The sequence below is a fragment of the Humulus lupulus genome, chromosome 2 (assembly GCF_963169125.1).
Source record: "Humulus lupulus chromosome 2, drHumLupu1.1, whole genome shotgun sequence".
In the NCBI taxonomy this organism is placed as follows: Eukaryota; Viridiplantae; Streptophyta; class Magnoliopsida; order Rosales; family Cannabaceae; genus Humulus; species Humulus lupulus.
The window spans coordinates 3,416,675-3,434,563 of NC_084794.1; the positions used below are offsets into that span (position 1 = coordinate 3,416,675).

Sequence of the window (17,889 nt, forward strand, 5' to 3'; positions counted from 1 at the left end):
GCAATTGTAACCGACTATACCCTTTGAGTCTCAGCTCTCTATATAAGAAGCTCAACTTGATAATCAATCACAACAAACACTCTCTTGTTTTATTCTCTCGTTTACAATATAGAGAAAACAAACGTCCCTATTTAATGTCGTACAATATAGCCATAAGACATTAAAACCTTTTCTACAAAGCCTATTAGAAATTATTTGGAGGGATGATGTCACGTCTCCTAGCCTTGTTTATATTTATGTGGGTCCCAAAGTCAACCAAATCTTATATATTCAATTTTATTTTTTTGACAATGTTGTCCACCGTTAGCAACTTTACTTTTTTTTTTCTTTCTTATTTTTAGTTAAGATTATGTTAATTAAATAAAATATTATATTTGGCATTTCTCCTAAAATTAGCAACAATCGACACTTGTCCATTTTATTTATTTCACGTTAGTAGTTATTTCTGTTTGTATGAATCTGTTAGCTTGGTACTGACTTGCAAAAAGTAAATTCTCATTATATAGTTGTAGAAATATTCAATGTTTAATTTTTTTTTTAAAATGGTCATGTCATATTTAAATAAATTATTTTATTGAACGATTTAAAAAATTTTAATTTATTTTTTATTGTAATTTTTTCAACAAAATAATTCCTCTTTTTTGGGAATTATTATTTTATATTTCTAATATGTCAGCAACGATTTAAACATACTATTCCCTATAACAAAACTATTTAAATATATTTTTTATTAAAATTATATTACTCAAACTTTTGTTTGTTTATTTATTTACAAAGACTAGAAAATAATGTTAATTTTGTTTAAAATTTGTAATCATTTTTAAGTTTTATTTTTCTTCCAATAATTAGTATGTTCTATAATAAGATTTTAATTATATTTTTTTATTAAAATTGAAAATAATTTAGACTCACGCTTTCTTTTTATTATTGGTATAAAAAATTAAAATGAAAATCTTGACAACAAATTATATAACATAATGTTTTCTTCAATACGTTTTACTAAGAAAACAAATTATTATTTTTACAAATAAAAAGGAAAGAAAGCAGGTTATCCAAAAGATATATATAATTATAAAATTAAAACAAAAATCTATTATAAGTTATGTAAATTAATAAAAATTAATCAAAAATACATTTTAATAAAATATTAAAATAATTCATTTAAATATGTATAAGGCATGATTTTTTTTAAATAAATATAAAATATTTCTATTGCAATATACTGATAATTTACTTTTCTCAATAAATGAATTAACAGATTCATATAAACGGAACTAGTGTACTAACGTAGGATAAATAAAAATGGATACACATGTCAATTGTTTACTGGTGAGACAGTTCGGAGACTATGACTGTACGTGTTTATGTATCTATCAGTGTAAAACTACGTACATAACTCATTTAATGTTTCCACAAGACTTTAATTTTGAATTGACCAATTCCAGCCAACAACCCAAATAAATGAGCGACCAATCCAAATTATCCAACTCCGAGAGACTCTCACACTCAGAAATTTCCTTTTGAATTTATAGTACTGATGTTAAATAAAAATAGTTGGGAATTTTCCTAGCATTATATATTCTCTCGCTCTTTCACTATATTTGTCTAAAAATATTTCACTTTTAATTTCTTGAATTCCCCAATCAATTCCATTTTTTTCTCTTCTAACACATATATATATATATGATATGAAGAGAACCAAATCGTTTCTACCGTCCCCGCTGTATGGAAATGTGATCACTGTTCTTAGCATCGACGGTGGTGGAGTAAGAGGAATTATTCCGGCGACTATCCTTGCCTTCTTAGAATCTGAGCTTCAGGTGGTATAAATAAATATATTTAATTAGACCATTATGCATGGCTACGTACGTACAAATTATCTAAAAGATGGATATTTGGTACAGAAAGTGGAGGATGACAAGAATGCTAGAATTGCAGACTATTTTGATGTAATTGCGGGAACAAGCACAGGTGGACTCATTACTGCCATGATTACAGCCCCAGACCGAAACAAAAGGCCATTATTTGCTGCCAAAGACATCGTCGACTTCTACCTCCAACACTGTCCTCTTATCTTTCCTCAACGGTACTTTTATTATGTATTTGAATTTAGTTTTATCTACTTTAATTTAAATTTAATGTTTCATGATCTTAATTTTATATGATTAAAAATCATTCGGTAAAACTAATAATTGTTCCGACAGTTGTAGATGGAATGAGACTTATCTTAAGTAGAACAAGACACTACAAGAAAAAACAGTATTCATAACACTTAAAAACTGCTATCCGGGACTATTGATAGCACTTCTGAAAATGCTAACATAGCCCCTGTTATTAAAAATCCAGTCTTTTCTATAACAGTTTTTGAATGTTATGTTCGGTGTTATCTTAAACTATTCAATAACACATATTTAGGTGCTATAATATTCAAATAATAACATTTAGATAGAGTTTTTGGTTATAAATTTGAAGTTTAATCTTGTATTTTTTCATAACATTTTTCAACTGTTACATTTGATTATTTTGATAACATTTTTAGTTTGTTATATTATATAAACCATAACGATTTTTTACGCTTATAATATATTTTTAAATCATAACATATAGTAATAAAATTGTTACTTTAGTGTGGATAATATATTTTAAATTATTTTTTGATAAGTATACTTGTATGGTTTTTTTTAATTAAAAGATTTTCATTATTGTATTTTGATAAACAAAATCAAAATTAATCATAAAATGTAATTCTCAATAAATTGATAAACCATAAGTATTACATTAAACAATAACTAATTCGAACCATGAATGTGTCTACTTCATGAGATCTTAGTTCTAACTTAAATTTGAAAACTTAACATAATAAAGTTTTATAATCTTGAACATTTTTTACTTCAAACTATAGTTTGGATGATGCTATTGTTGCTGCTGCTGTTGCTGATGTTGTAGCTATTCTTCAGCTTGTTGTGCTTGACTGTGAACCCTAGATGGTGTACTAGTCCTTCGAGGGAACTTGTTCAAACACTCTGAAAAATAAATAGATAAAGATAAGCAACAAATATAAAACTGCATGCTAACAAAAATGAAACTATTCTCATAAGAAATATAATCCAAGGAAAATAAGTCTTGGAACCCCTTGTAATATGGTTTTGGTATCAATAAAGATTCATTCTAGTTATTCAACATACTAGTGTGCATCAGCAATACAAAGACCCACAAACAAATTAATGGTGTATTCAAGAGACCACTGAGACTCTTTAACCACAAAATATAACTCACCTTCAAGAAAATCTTTTACACTACCCACAACTTCATTTATTCATTTTTTTTTTACCTTTTATTGGGTGCCTAACATCTAGCAGAATTTATCAAAAATTTGAGGCTTTCCAAGTCATCATCCTGTAATAGCATGAAGAATTTAGCCGAAATCAGCATCATTATGAAGTGATAAACCAAATATTTCTAGACAAGTTTAGATCTATTTTGTTCCTTTGTTTACTTTTTAGTTTTAGGATATACACAAATAAGATTTAACAATAAATATATCTTAAACAAAGAAAGAAAAGAATTTAAATGTTATAAATTCTATAGATAGTCACAAACACAGTCTAAACAGAGGTTACACAGATATGGATAGTAAAATAAAACTTACAAAGTTTAACATAAAGCTTCATACGAACTTCATGCAAAGTAATGAACTAACATCAACTGAAAATAAAATAAGTACAAAATTAACAAACCTCTTGGTGCACCTCCCTCCTTCAGTAATCTTTCCTCAGCATCCCTGTTAAAACAATATATGCTAGTTAAAAAAAGAAAAAGAAGGAACAATTGATGTTAATCTGCTATAACAAAGTCCAAGAAGATCATTCACAAGAAATCACACCTCAAGACCTCTGCAATTGTTTCATCATCAGGAGAAACTTCATGAGCCTTGATAAGATCAGAGACAGCATCCTAACAACAAGAATGTCCCCCAATGGTTAGCAGGGCAATTGCATAAACATCCTTCAGAAGACATTTATTATAAGCATTATTTTCTAAAACAATTTTTTTATTATAAGATCAGAACTGATAGATTGAAAATGAGAAAATACAAAAGCAATTTTAGATAACAAACAGTCCTCTAGCTTTGGTGCTATTATTATAAATGTCTTGATTATTAATCACAGTTGACTGATATATAGTATAATAGAAATCAAAAGGAAGACAACTCAATACCTCAGAACCTTCTTTTATGCATTCATCAAACTGCTTTGTTTTCAAGTAACAAAAATGGGGTATTCTTTCCCTTTTAAGTACTTTCTGATCTAAAAATAGGTTCCTGATCTAAAATATTATTTTTGCAATTTTGTTAAACTAAACTGAGCGCCAAACAAATTAAATTTGGCACCATAGTTATTTACCTTCCATATGAACATGTAAAACGATGTTATTGCAGCTTTGCTGCTCAAATCAACCGACTTGGCATTAGTCCAGAGTATTGAAGCCAAAATTGTGTGTCCCAATACCTAATCAAGGAAATACATATAAAAAAATCAACATTCACAGTACTAATCAAGCAGAAAGGGAAAGCACACAACATAGTTCCATGGAAAAAAAACAAAAGTTGATACCTTAAATAATGCTATAACAACTGAGAAGAAGCTCATAAATGCAGTTGCAAATATGAGAGGCCTTGAGAAGGCAGCTGGCCTTTTAAAGACATGGGTCTGAAAATCAATGCATATTTCAGTACTTGGAATCATTGAAATCTTTTCAATTTAAAAAAAAAAATTATTGAAATCTGAAACGCATTACTATTATAATTTACATGATCATAGTAACAAATGGCTAAAATATGCAACTATTTGGTAAAACAGATACCCAAATAAACATTATTCCTTCCCCTTCTATTTATATGATACATGTTCCTTTTCATTTACATTCTTAATATCTATGTCATGCATGATTTAGTTATTTTTAGTTTATATCCATACAATAAATGGCATAATGAAAACTTATTTTTATTAAAAGACAATCAGCTTTGGGCACAAGAAATAAGAATGTTTGGATCATGCATAGTATGAGTAGAAAGAGACATGCAAAGTTCAACTTGGCTTGCAACAAGAGGAATAGATATAACATAACCTGCATGTGAAGAAAAAAAGCTAGTTGAACAATCACTGCTCGAACTGCGAGAATGCACATTGCTGCAACTAAAGCAAATCTCTTCCATCTCAAAAGGGGCACCTGACATGAAAGGTGTTAAGCTACCAAGTGAGAAACAGATTCTGTAAAGTTTCCACCTTAACCTTAGCATAAGAAAAATCTCACAATTAGCATATTGGAAACTGTTAACAAATTATTCCCATGAACAGAACTTTTTTTTCAAAACCAAAGACAAACATATATCAAAAGCAAAACCTTTTGAAAAAAGTTCATGTTTTCAATCAAGGATAACAGAGGACCTGTTCTATTTGACCTGGTTATAGAAAATAACATCATTGAACTTATGTCCCAGCAGTGGTTATGTCAAAAATCTAATGACTCTAATCAAAGTTTTTAACCAACTGGAAAACCAGTTGATGCAGCACAAGCACAAATGCCAATGCCCTATAATCAGAGAGAGCAACAAAGCTTACAATAAAACAAGTTTATACAACCCCTTTTACATTGCAGCAAGGTTGTCCATTAGTTACATTTCAGCATCAACCATTTTTCAACCCCTTTATTAAAGAATATATATGAACAGTAAACAGAGGAACTCATCCAATTTTATAACATTTTGGCTAAGTAAGATGTGTGAAGGGAGAAACTTAAGTAATTCGATAAAGGTCCTACAAGAAAAAGGGCCTAAGAAAAAAAGACAAATATGATTTCTGTTATACAAGAAAAAGAAAACATAAAAGTGTGTGAAACGATTCAACCACTGAATTAGAACCAAAAATTAAAAAACAAGATAAACTAATAAGAGGGCCTTTCTAATCACATGAAACTAGAACCAAAAATTAGAGAGTTGCACTTAAAATTTACGAACAACAGGGATTTAAAAAGAAACAACACTACTTGTATTCACTTGTACTATTTATATAAAGAAAAAATACAAGGAAGTAGTTACATGATTTCTTAAAAGGATAAGACACTAAGAAAAAGACAAGCTAAAGATAAAGCAGTGAAATATTTTAGCTTCAAAGTTATTGAAATCAATTTGATGATGATAAATTCATTCAATCAAATATGTAATGGCACACAACAATGAATCAAACACTAACAAGCTCGTGGGATGTGTGTTTTTCTAAGTTAATTGCTATACAGAATAAACCCTTTTCTTTTCCAATATGGAACCTTTTTTATGTTAAAGTCAAACCAAACTTTCTATGCATGTACATGATATACAACAAGATACCTAAAAGCTGCTTCCTCTAGATATGCTTGATCTCAAAAGATTTAGAAACTCATCTTCTCCTCTGGATATACAACATGATTATTGTCTTGCAGCTGTTCATGAGGTTCCGAGGGTGAAAAAGATAAGATCTTCATCCTATAGCCATAACAAGAACAAACAGGGCGATTATCAATACAAGAATCAATTTTTTCAGAAAATTGATGAATTACGTTTTTCTGTGACCCAGATATACAGTTAATATCACAATTACATACAAATTTATAGCCTTTATGATATAACCAGACCAGACATGAAAACCCAGGTGAATGAAACCAACCCTCTTTTTTCATAAATTAGAATACATTACTAAATACAGTAAAATTCACATCAGCCAACAATCTGTATTATCAAATACAGCAGCCACAAGGAAGATAATGACATTCTACCAAAAGCAATGTCAAGTTAAGAAATTCAATCAATCTTTTATTCTCCTAAAAGAAATACCGTTGAAAAGGGACTGAGAGAGAGACCTAACAGAACCTTGAAAAGGAATGCTTGAAACAGATATGGCTAAAGTAATATCAGATATGCCAGAAGCAAATTCAGTCAAGAAAAGACAAAACTCCCACCATCAGAACTCGGGACCAAATTGTTTGAAATATAATCTTCTCAACTAAATCACAACCAAACTAACAATGAAAGAAACAGAGTTACCAATCCTAATAACCCAATACCCAACATCAAATTATGTAGTAAACACTCTGAAATAACTATCCGAGCAAACAGTTTCAAATTTTCAATCTCCCCCAAATATAAATAAAGTCCCAAAGCTTTCATTTTTAGCAATACAATGGTTTTATAATTATTATGTGAAGAAAAAGTTCTTTCTCAACCATCAGTGTAGTTCAAAGGAAAGACACCATGACTAGTACTAGTAGTTACTTAAAGGCAATAACAAAAACTGAGAACGCCTAAACATATAGTTCATCATAATTATGTCAATGGTTTTCCTCACTAACTGTAATTAAGAAACATGTAACAACAAGGAAGAGTACCCTATTATTATGCATTTAGTAATCTATCAAATGTGTTTGATGGTGTTTCAGGGACGAAACCTGAACTCCAATTGTCTACCTCCTCTGTCTCGCTCTCCACCAACAAGCCCAGTCCCACGCTCGACCCTGCACACTGCCGGACTTGTAATGATGAAATCAGAGACAGAAATCTTCAAGCTCCTGCACCTCCGAGTCCTCGTCACCACCTCCGTCTAGTCTCCCGCGCCAGCCACCTACAAGAGAGAAATGTGAAAAATGATGGAGTTGAGAGGTTAGATAGATGTGAGGGAGATAGGGTTGAGAAGAGAAAAGGTACATCGCTGAGAGAAGAAATTCGAGAGAGAGAGAAAGAATGAGAATAAAGAAATTAAAATATCCCATACTAAGCCTTCGACTACCATGAACCAACCAACAGCAACAAAAATAAGTTGAGAGGAAACATACCAGATCTCGCCTTCGTCGTGTGCTGAGGAGAAGAAGACCCACGCAGCGTCGAACCCGTGACCTCGCCTCTGCCTCCGCCTCCGCTAGGCGCCGTCACCTATTCTTCCAAGAGAGAGTGAAGTGGGGATGGTTTCGAAGCAGGAGGGCGTGAGTAGAAATGAGAGGCCCTGAGGTAGCAAAGAGAGAGAGAGAACCAAAGAAAAGAGGTTGAGGGGAATCAGGAAATGAAGAAAAAGAAGAATAAAGGATAGGAGTGAGAGGAGGAGAGGGTGGCGGCTTAGGGCTTCTCAGATTAGAGTGTTGAGTGAAAAAAAATGAAAAGTAAAGCGCCATTACTAATTCACATGGCGCCAAAAACTTCCCTCCGTATGTTTTAGAGCCTCCGTATGTTTTAGAGCTAAGTCAATAATAGCACTTTAAAAAATATGTAATATCTTACCGTAATATTTACACAAAATTCTTGTAGTGAGATGTGGACCATATATATATTTATATATATATAGGTGCATTTTTTTTTTTAATGGTTACTACTCATCATGGATGGTTATTTTAATATTAATTACTGGATTAAGATCAATTGTCTATATTTATAGTTTTTAATTAATATTTCTAAACTTAAATTTTGATTTTTTTCAAATTGTTGGAAAGGTTATATAATGAAAAACATGTATATATTATGAAAACATAATATTGTAAACTTTTCATTTTTCAAATACATGTCAATTTTTAAATATAGCTAGTGTTTCTCATTGGTTGGAAACAACATTAATTACGGCAAAAAAACATATCTAAATTTGAAGTTAATGTAGAAAAAAAGCATTTACCTGTTGGTGACTTGCTATACTAAGTCACTATGTTGCCACATCATCATAATTGTTAGTACACTTCTATGTGTAGTAACCATTGAGAAGTCTTCCATATATATATATATATATAAGTATTGATATTTGACACGTTAAGGTCTCCAACACTATATGAAGTGGCACTTCACGATTGGTTAGCGATACCCCATAATATTTACTAATTTCAAGTATATGGAACCCGATATTGAATTGCATCAATAGCAATATGTCACCTCCTTATAGTATTGGACACCAACGTTATCCCTTAACAATTATATCTCTCTCTCTATATATATATATATATATATATTGAATATTGCTATTTGGAGGTACATAGTGGCATTTTATTTAATTCAAATATGTTTGAGTTGATATTGAATGGTACAAACAACGATGATACGTAGTAATAACCACTTGTCACTTTCCAGCCCAGGCAATTCTCATACATATTACTCATAAGTCATAAATGCCAACTGCCTAACTTTATTGAATAACAGTAAAATTAATATATATATATATATACCTATATGTATAGGCATAAGCATACAGGTCATCTTATTAGTAAGGTTAAGTCTCTGACTGGACCAAAATACGACGGGAAGTATTTGCATAATCTGCTGAGAGAAAAATTTGGTGATGTGAGGTTGAACCAAACGCTTGCTAATGTCATAATTCCAACATTTGACATCAACCGTCTCCAACCTACTGTCTTCTCTACCTATGAGGTATACTAATTAATTAATTGTAAATACATAACAACATTATTTATTTAAAATTTTGAGTAACATTGTTAGATACACGTCTATTCTACACGCTGAAATGATATATAATTAATCTTAATTATATAACTAAATATGATCATAATGTGTATTTTTAGTGTGTGAATTGAGAAAGTATCTAGCATTACTCCTAAATTTATTTACAATTTTACTTTTTCCAAGTGATTTAGCTTGTTAATTTCTCTATTATATATGATTTGGTTTAGGGAAAAAGGAACTCCAGCCTAAATGCTTTGTTGTCAGATGTATGTATTGGAACCTCAGCTGCTCCAACCTATCTCCCACCTCATTCTTTTGAAACCAAAGCCTCCAATGGTCAAGTTAAAGAATTCCATCTCATTGATGGTGGTGTTGTGGCCAATAATCCGGTAATTAATTAAGAACATTATTCATAATTATTTAGCATATATATATATATATATATAGTGAATCTTTTTATAGTCATAATGCATGTTAAGAAGATAAATACTAAAAACAGTTTATAAAAAGGATATCTTCACAAAAAAAAAAAAAGTGTTCATGTTAGTTAGTGAATTATTTATTTATTTTTATTTTTTTGGATGAACCAGCAGAAATTCATTACTCCACAAACAAATTTACAGCCTAAAAGCACCTTTTTCAAATAAGGCCGGTATGCAATCTATACAAGAAAGTATTAGTAACTAATTACAATAAGTCAAACCATGCCATATCTCCTTGAGCTACATGCCTAGGCATAACACAAGTTATTCTAGTTTTGATTTGCCATTTTGCTTCCTGGACTAACAGCTTAGGAGACACAATGCTTGATTGCCAAAGTTTGTTATTCCTAGCCTGCCATAAATGATAAACCAGAGCTGCAACAGAGGCAGCTAAAACATTCTTCTGAAACTTGCTCTTCTTGGACCTTTCTATCCATCTAAGCAGGCCTTGTAATGATTCTGTGTGAGCTCTCCATCCAAGCCATTTTTTCAACTGTTGTAAGCAGTCCTGAGAGAAAGAGCAATCAAAAAACAGATGTTCAACTGTTTCATCTGCTCCATTGCAGAGGATACAAGTTGAATCTTCAGTTATGTTGAATCTATGAAGCCTCTCTCTTGTTTTTAGCCTATTTTGAATTGCAATCCAGAGCACAAAGCTGTGCTTTGGGATATTAAGCCTGCACCAGACCTCTTTACTCCAGTGGAATCTCTCCTGTACCTGATTAAGCAACTTGTAGCCAGAGGAAATTTGATAGGTATCTAATGTAAATTGCACAGGATTTATTAGATGTTTAACTTCATCTTTAATGTTCACCATTTTCCTCCAGTACCAGCTGCTTTGAGATGGGGCATTGTAACCCCACAACTCCTCATGTTTTATATACACATTATGCACCCACTTAACCCATAGGTTATCTTTCTTTGTTGCAATTGACCAGACATTTTTAATCAAAGCAACTCAGTTCCAATCTGAAATGTTCATAAGGCCAATTCCTCCAGCCTTCTTAGGCTTACATAGCTTCTCACAGGCCACACTTCCTGACCCAACCATATTGCTCTGCCCCTGCCAGAGAAAGCTTCTACAAATGCTTTCAATTTCAGATACAAGCTTCTTGGGTAGAATCATGATTTGACTCCAGTAGGCATGAATAGTCAGAAGCACAGAATTAATCAATATTGTTCTACCTGCAAAGGATAAGTTCTTGGAACTCCAGGTCTTGATTCGAGCTGTCATCTTCTCAACCAAGATTTTGCATTCAGCAGCTGAGATTCTCTTGGCACAGATGGGAATGCCAAGACACTTAAAAGGGATGTCATTTCTACTGAAACCTGATACATCAAGAACTCTTCTAATCTCCTCTTCACTCATTCCACTGCAGTAAATAGCTGTTTTTTTTATGTTTGGTTTCAAACCAGAGGTGTTTGAGAACAACTTTAACCCCTGCAGCATTAAATATATGCTCTTAAAGTCACCTTTGCAGAACAGCAACACATCATCAGCAAAGCTTAGATGATTAAGTTTTAAATCACTGCACCTTTCATGAAACTGAAAATATTTCTTCTCCCCAACTTTCTGCATAATTCTACTCAAGTATTCCATCCCAAGAACAAAGAGTAAGGAAGACATTGGCTCCCCTTGTCTCAAGCCTCTCTTTGCTGCAAAGAATCCATGCATAGATCTATTAAACATTAGAGAGTACCTAGGTGTGGTTACACAATTCATTATGAGTTTAATGAATTTAGCAGGAAATTGAAAAGCATGTAACATCTCCTCTAAGAATCCCAATTCCATAGTATCATAGGCCTTTTGTAAATCTAGCTTTATCATGCAATTGGGTCTAGTTGATTTTCTTCCATAATGTCTTATTAGATCCTGACAGATCATAATATTATGAGCTATGAACCTGCCTTTAATGAACCCCCCTGATTTTGAGCCACAAGCTCTGGAAGGATGACTTTAAGTCTACTGCAAATAAGTTTTGTAGCTACTTTGTATAGGACATTGCAACAAGCTATGGGGCGATAATCACTTACAGTGTTTGGACATTTGCACTTAGGAATAAGGGTAAGAACTGTAGAATTAAGTTATTTTAGCAAGTGCCCTGTATGCAGGGAAGATGCTACAGCTTCAAAGATTTCATTTCCAACCAACTCCCAATTGTCCTGAAAGAAATAGCTGCAGTATCCATCAGGACCTAGAGCTTTGATTCCAGGAATGCTAAACACAGCATTTTTAACTTCATCTTTAGAAAATTCTGCTAACAACAGATCTGCCTGCTGACTAGAGATCACAGGGCCTTGAGCCATTATTGAAGCTTTAACTGGCTGTCTATTCTCCATTTGAGTGCCCAATAGAGACTGATAATAGGATAGAAAGGCTTCAGTAACACCAGCAGGATCCTCCACTATGTTCCCTTCTGCATTAGTAATAGAAAATATCCTGTTTTGACATCTTCTTTCCTTGATGCTGGAGTGAAAAAGAGCAGAATTTTCATCACCTTCTTTTACCCAGGTTATCTTAGACTTTTGGGACATGAATGAACACTAATCTTTATGCACCCCAGCATAATGTCTTCTAGCTTCCAACTCCTGATGTTGTAGTTCCACATTCAAAGGTTCTCTATGCAGCTTGTTCTGGCATTCATTAAGATTCTCTCTAGCTTGCAAATCTGCAATGTGAATCGCTGAAAAACCCTGCTTGTTCAGGTCTTTAAGCTTAGTCACAACTTGGAACATTTTAGTCCCTTTAACAGTCTGATGCCACACCCTACTCACTTCCTGGTGGTACTGAGGATGGGAAGACCACATCCTAAAGTACTTGAAAGGCTTCTTACCACTTGGAATATCAGGATACACAGTTAAAATTGCTGGAGTGTGATCAAAAAGACCTTCATTAAGAAAAATAGCTTCAGCAGTTGTAAAGCTATCCATCCAAGCTTGATTTGCCAGAACTCTATCAATCTTGGAGTAAATTCTATCCGATCCCTGCTGTTTATTACTCCAAGTAAAGAAATTCCCACTGAATTTAACATCTTCCAGTTGGCAATATGTGACACAGTTCATAAAAGCATTAGTAGAGCTATGTCTTACTCTATCACCAACTCTTTCATCTCTGTTCAGGATGTCATTAAAGTCCCCAAGCACTACCCAGGGATCTGCTCTTGCCAATTCCTGTAAACTTTTCCACAAACTTTTCCTTCCTTCTTCATCATTAAAGCCATAGACAAATGTAATGAAAAATCTATGCTTATTATCCACAGTAGCAACAAACAAGTGAATAAGCTTATTTGAGCAACTGAGAATACTTACATTGAATCTCAAAGGATTCCAAGCAACTATAATTATTCCTCCTTTGTGCCACGCACTATTAGATGTGAAGCACCAACCTGAGAACATATGTACATACAAGGCTCCAAGCTTCGGAGCCTTAACCCTCGTCTCAAGAAGACCAACTAAATTAGCTTTCTGGTTGACAATAAATTGCCTTACTGCATTCTGCTTTTGCTGGCTATTGATCCCTCAGACGTTCCAACATATGATCTTATCCATTGGAAAGAGGAGGCTCCCCCCCCCCCCCCCCTCCTGTATTCGCCAATTCTTCCACAGTTAGCTTCTGATCTCCTTGAATTGTGGATTCATTCTGGTTCTCCCCTGACACAGCACTTGTTGAGGCATTAGGATCTGATAAAGCCTGGAAAGAATTCGTAGTGGAAGGGCAGGCCATAGGTTCTTTGGCTTTGACCCTCCACCCTTTTGTAACAGGCTGAAACTCATCAACAGCAGGTTTAACTGCCTCTGCCTTTTCTACCCTCTCTGGTTTCTTACTCTCTTCTTTAACAATCCATTGCTGCTTCCTGCCCTCTTTCCTTCTACAATCATTAGTAGCATGCCCCATACCTTTGCAATGACCACAAATGATCGGTTTCCATTCATACGTAACTCCTACAGAGACATTAAAACCAAATTCATCCTCAAATTCAATGAAACATGGAAATTCCTGTTGAAGAGAGACTTCAATAAGAACACGAGGACAGCTGAGTTTATCTCTCTCTTTTGTAACCGCATCAACCATCAGTGGCTTCCCCACTTGGCCTATAATCTTGAAAAGAGACTTTTGACCCCAGTATTTCAATTCCAGATCATCCAACTGAACCCAAATTGGAACTGTTCGAATGTCTTCTTTCTTGAAATTAGTATTTGGATCCCAAGCCTTCATAATGACAGGCCTCTTATTGAAGAAAATGTATCCTCCCGTGAGTATAGCATCTCTATCCTCAATACAATCAAATCTAATCAAGAAAATTACATATGAAAGCATACCAACCTTATCCACCTTGTCTTTCCATAAACGCCTTGCAAAACCTTCCAAAACAGAGAGAGACGGATTGGCTCCCAGTACATAACATACTATCGAAGAATTCCAGTAAGCAATCTCCTCTTCAATATCCTCCATATTGATTTTAATCTTGTTAGCCTGTTCCGACTTCGCAAAAGATATTTCCAAGTTCCTAACCACACTCCCAGATCTGAGGACATGAGGTGTAGCAGGAAGACCTTTTGATAAAGCATTCGAACATTTCTGATTATCTTCCAGGAAGAAAGCAAAATCAGAGCGAATATCTTCTTGCTGTTGAATTACTTTCAGAGAGGACCTCGGGGACAAAGGTGCCTGAAACACATCCTGTAAGCCAGGATCTTCACAATGTTCCTCCGCACCTTCATCATCGTCTGTGAACTCAAGAGGCTCAATTCCTAAAACTTCTTCCATGGATTTAGCTTTTTTCACATCCGCAGTGGAATTAGGACCTCTTTTCTTCTTCTTCTTAGCAGAAACTTTCAGCTTCCCCTTCACCTTTGCTCTTGTTTTCGCCATGGCACCAGCCCACGAGAGAGCTGCAAGAAGCTAGGAGGTATTGTTCTTTTTTTTTTTAATCAATTACAAATTTGTAACTCCCTTTTTGTGCATATTTTGAGTGCTAGTTAGTGAATTATTACGTATACCTGAGTTCAAAGATTCGATAACATACGTAAGAGAACAAATCATTGTCTCAAATAATAATTTTGATATATATATATTTTTTTTTTGGAAAAGTGATTGAATGAGCTTAAGATGAAGAAATAATCTCTTTCATCCAAAAAAAAAATTATTATTTTATTATCATTTGCGAATAATGTGAATTAAAGATGTCCAATAAAGTTAAACAATAAAGCTTTAATAACCCAAAACAATACCAACTCGTTTTTTGAAGAAAGAGTTATTATTAATGGTTGAAAAGGGCTTGAACTTGTAAAACCACAAATTTGAACCCAAATAATGGATAAGCTATAGTAGAAACAGGTAATTTCTTAATTATGGATCTAAATTAAGATCGATGGCTTCTAAGAGGTATTAATAGATAGTATTAATAAGGATAACTCTAGAGTGAAATTTAGCATGTTCTTCGAGATATGTGTAGCAAAGGTTTATACTTCTTTATACGTAGTTTTCATTGCAGTAACATATAGTATTATTTTTTTGCAATTTTCAAATAATATTTACCATGTATTAGTAAATGTGTAAAGGCGTTATGACTTTATAACCATATTAATTTCATCTTCAATTATTTTAGGCTTTGGTTGCTATAAATGAAGTGTCGAAAGAAATTCACCAAAACAATCCTGACTTCTTTCAAATAAAGCCGATGGAGTTCGGCCGTTTCTTGGTTCTATCGATAGGAACTGGTTCGGTAAAAATAGAGGACAAATATAGAGCTGATGAGGCTGCAAAATGGGGTCTGTTGGGATGGTTGAAAAGTCACAACTCTGTTCCCTTGCTTGATATTTTTACTCAAGCTAGTAGTGACATGACTGATTTATTTCTCTCTACTGTTTTTCAAGCTCTCAACTCCGACAAAAACTACCTTCGAATCCAGGTTACTTTGTTTACATATATATAATTTTAGGGGAATTCTCTTGTAGGGGCTTCACTTTAAACTCTACCAGTGGGGCTCTCAGTGTTCTTGACTCGTGAATAGTTTTCGGCGCGATTTTTTTTATGACTGTGTATATTGTAGCTATTTAGAGCATCTTGCAAATTTTCAGAAAATTCTGAATAGTTTACAGTACCGAAAACTAAATTCAAACATGTTGTTGCACGCGTGACTAATTTTTTTTATCCACATGAAAATCAACATGTTTGAACCTAGTTTTCAGTACTGTAAACTATTCGGAATTTTCTGAAAATTTGCAGGATGCTCTAAATAGCTACAATATACACGGTCATAAAAAAAATCGCTCCGAAAACTGTTCACGAGTCGAGAAACACTGAGAGCCCCACTGATAGGGCTTAAAGTGAAGCCCCTATAGAAGAATTGTCCCATATTTTTAATGCCAAATTATAAAGTTAATATGTATGTATATATATTAATTATTTTGATTATGTAGGATGACACATTAAGTGATAAAGAATCTTCGGTGGATATTGCTACTAAAGAAAACCTAAACAACCTTGTGGGAATTGGAGAAAAGCTGTTGAAGAAACCTGTTTCAATGGTTAACTTAGAAACTGGTATCTATTCTCCTAAACATGGAACTACGACAAATGGAGAAGCTCTTACACGGTATATAATAAATATCCATCCATATATAATAAAATAGAAAATTACACTAAATATGATGTTATATTTATTAAGTTTTTTTTTTATAAGTATATTAATTTATTAAGTTTTGACATGTTTTAATAAATTGTGTGAATATGTATAGATACTATTATTTTGGCATAATTCATTTTTAAATTTCATATATTTATTATGGTCTTAATAATTAGTATATATATTTTGATTATTAGTATTATTTTGGTGTAAATATTATAATTCTATACATTTTGATCTTTTCTTCAACAGTTTCTATTCTTCCCCCAACCTTATAATTTTTTTTTTCATTTAATCCTTATTAATTATTATTGATAGACAGTTTTAAAAATTATATATATATATACTCTAATAATATGGTTAATATATTGTGTATAACTATATAATATTAATATATATAATTTGTTTGTAATTAAGCAGTTTTGCTGAAATGCTTTCCCTGGAGAGAAAGACTCGTGAAAGTAGACCAACTATAGAAGAGGCAAAGACTACCGTTACTGTAGAAGTTTCTATTCCACGAGATAATAGATATAATCTGGAAGTTGGTGCTCATCAGGGCTCAAAATCATTCCCCCCCAGCTGTTATAATAAGAATCATCATCAATCACAGTCTCAACAATCATCATCATCATCATCATCATCATCAGTTTCAATGAGCGAGTTCAATGTAATGGTAGAAAAAATGGTCACGCTTATCAAGTCTTATGAAGCAGACTTTAGGAATGCGCCTCCTAATAATTCTCAAAGGCATGCAACTATCCAAGAACTGATACAGATTATGCTTAGCACTAGGCTACCACAACCTCAGCCATTGTCATTTAGAGACTTTATACATGATCAGGACAACGGCGATCGATGACAGTACTACCAACCTAAGATAGCTAGAGTGTCGTAGTAAGATATATTGTCTTTCATAATATTTTAGATATATATATATCTAAAATAATCACTTATTTCTAGTATTTTCATTTGACAATATTAGTAAATAAGTATGTGCTTTAAGGATATTATTATTTATTTGTGATAAATATTATTTAGGATGCGTTTGGAAATAAAGTCACTCTGTAATTGGAATTGAGTGTAATTCGGGGTAATCGCTCAATATGACATGTTTGTGGTCTCAATTACACTCTCTAATTCTATAACTTCCCATGAGAGTGTAATTACACTGCGTAATTACTAATTACTATCAATTTTTAAATGATTAATGATATGTGCACCCAAACATTACACACAGTGACGTGTCACTGCTTTTTAAAATAGTGGGTCCCAGTCTTAATAAATGTGATTGGTTAGGTTAAACTGGCACGTCACT

At 33.0% G+C, this 17,889-nt stretch overlaps 1 protein-coding gene across 1 annotated transcript; it reads left to right on the plus strand.

The window, feature by feature from the left end:
• The first annotated feature begins 1,563 nt into the window (after window positions 1-1,563).
• On the plus strand, window positions 1,564-17,698 carry LOC133816909 (patatin-like protein 2). The gene is made up of 7 exons (XM_062249240.1): window positions 1,564-1,820; window positions 1,905-2,086; window positions 9,241-9,430; window positions 9,691-9,852; window positions 15,555-15,857; window positions 16,369-16,544; window positions 16,995-17,698. Exons 1-7 carry the CDS (start codon window positions 1,689-1,691, stop codon window positions 17,431-17,433), a joined length of 1,584 nt encoding a protein of 527 aa, XP_062105224.1. The 5' UTR covers window positions 1,564-1,688; the 3' UTR covers window positions 17,434-17,698.
• The last annotated feature ends 191 nt before the right edge of the window (window positions 17,699-17,889 follow it).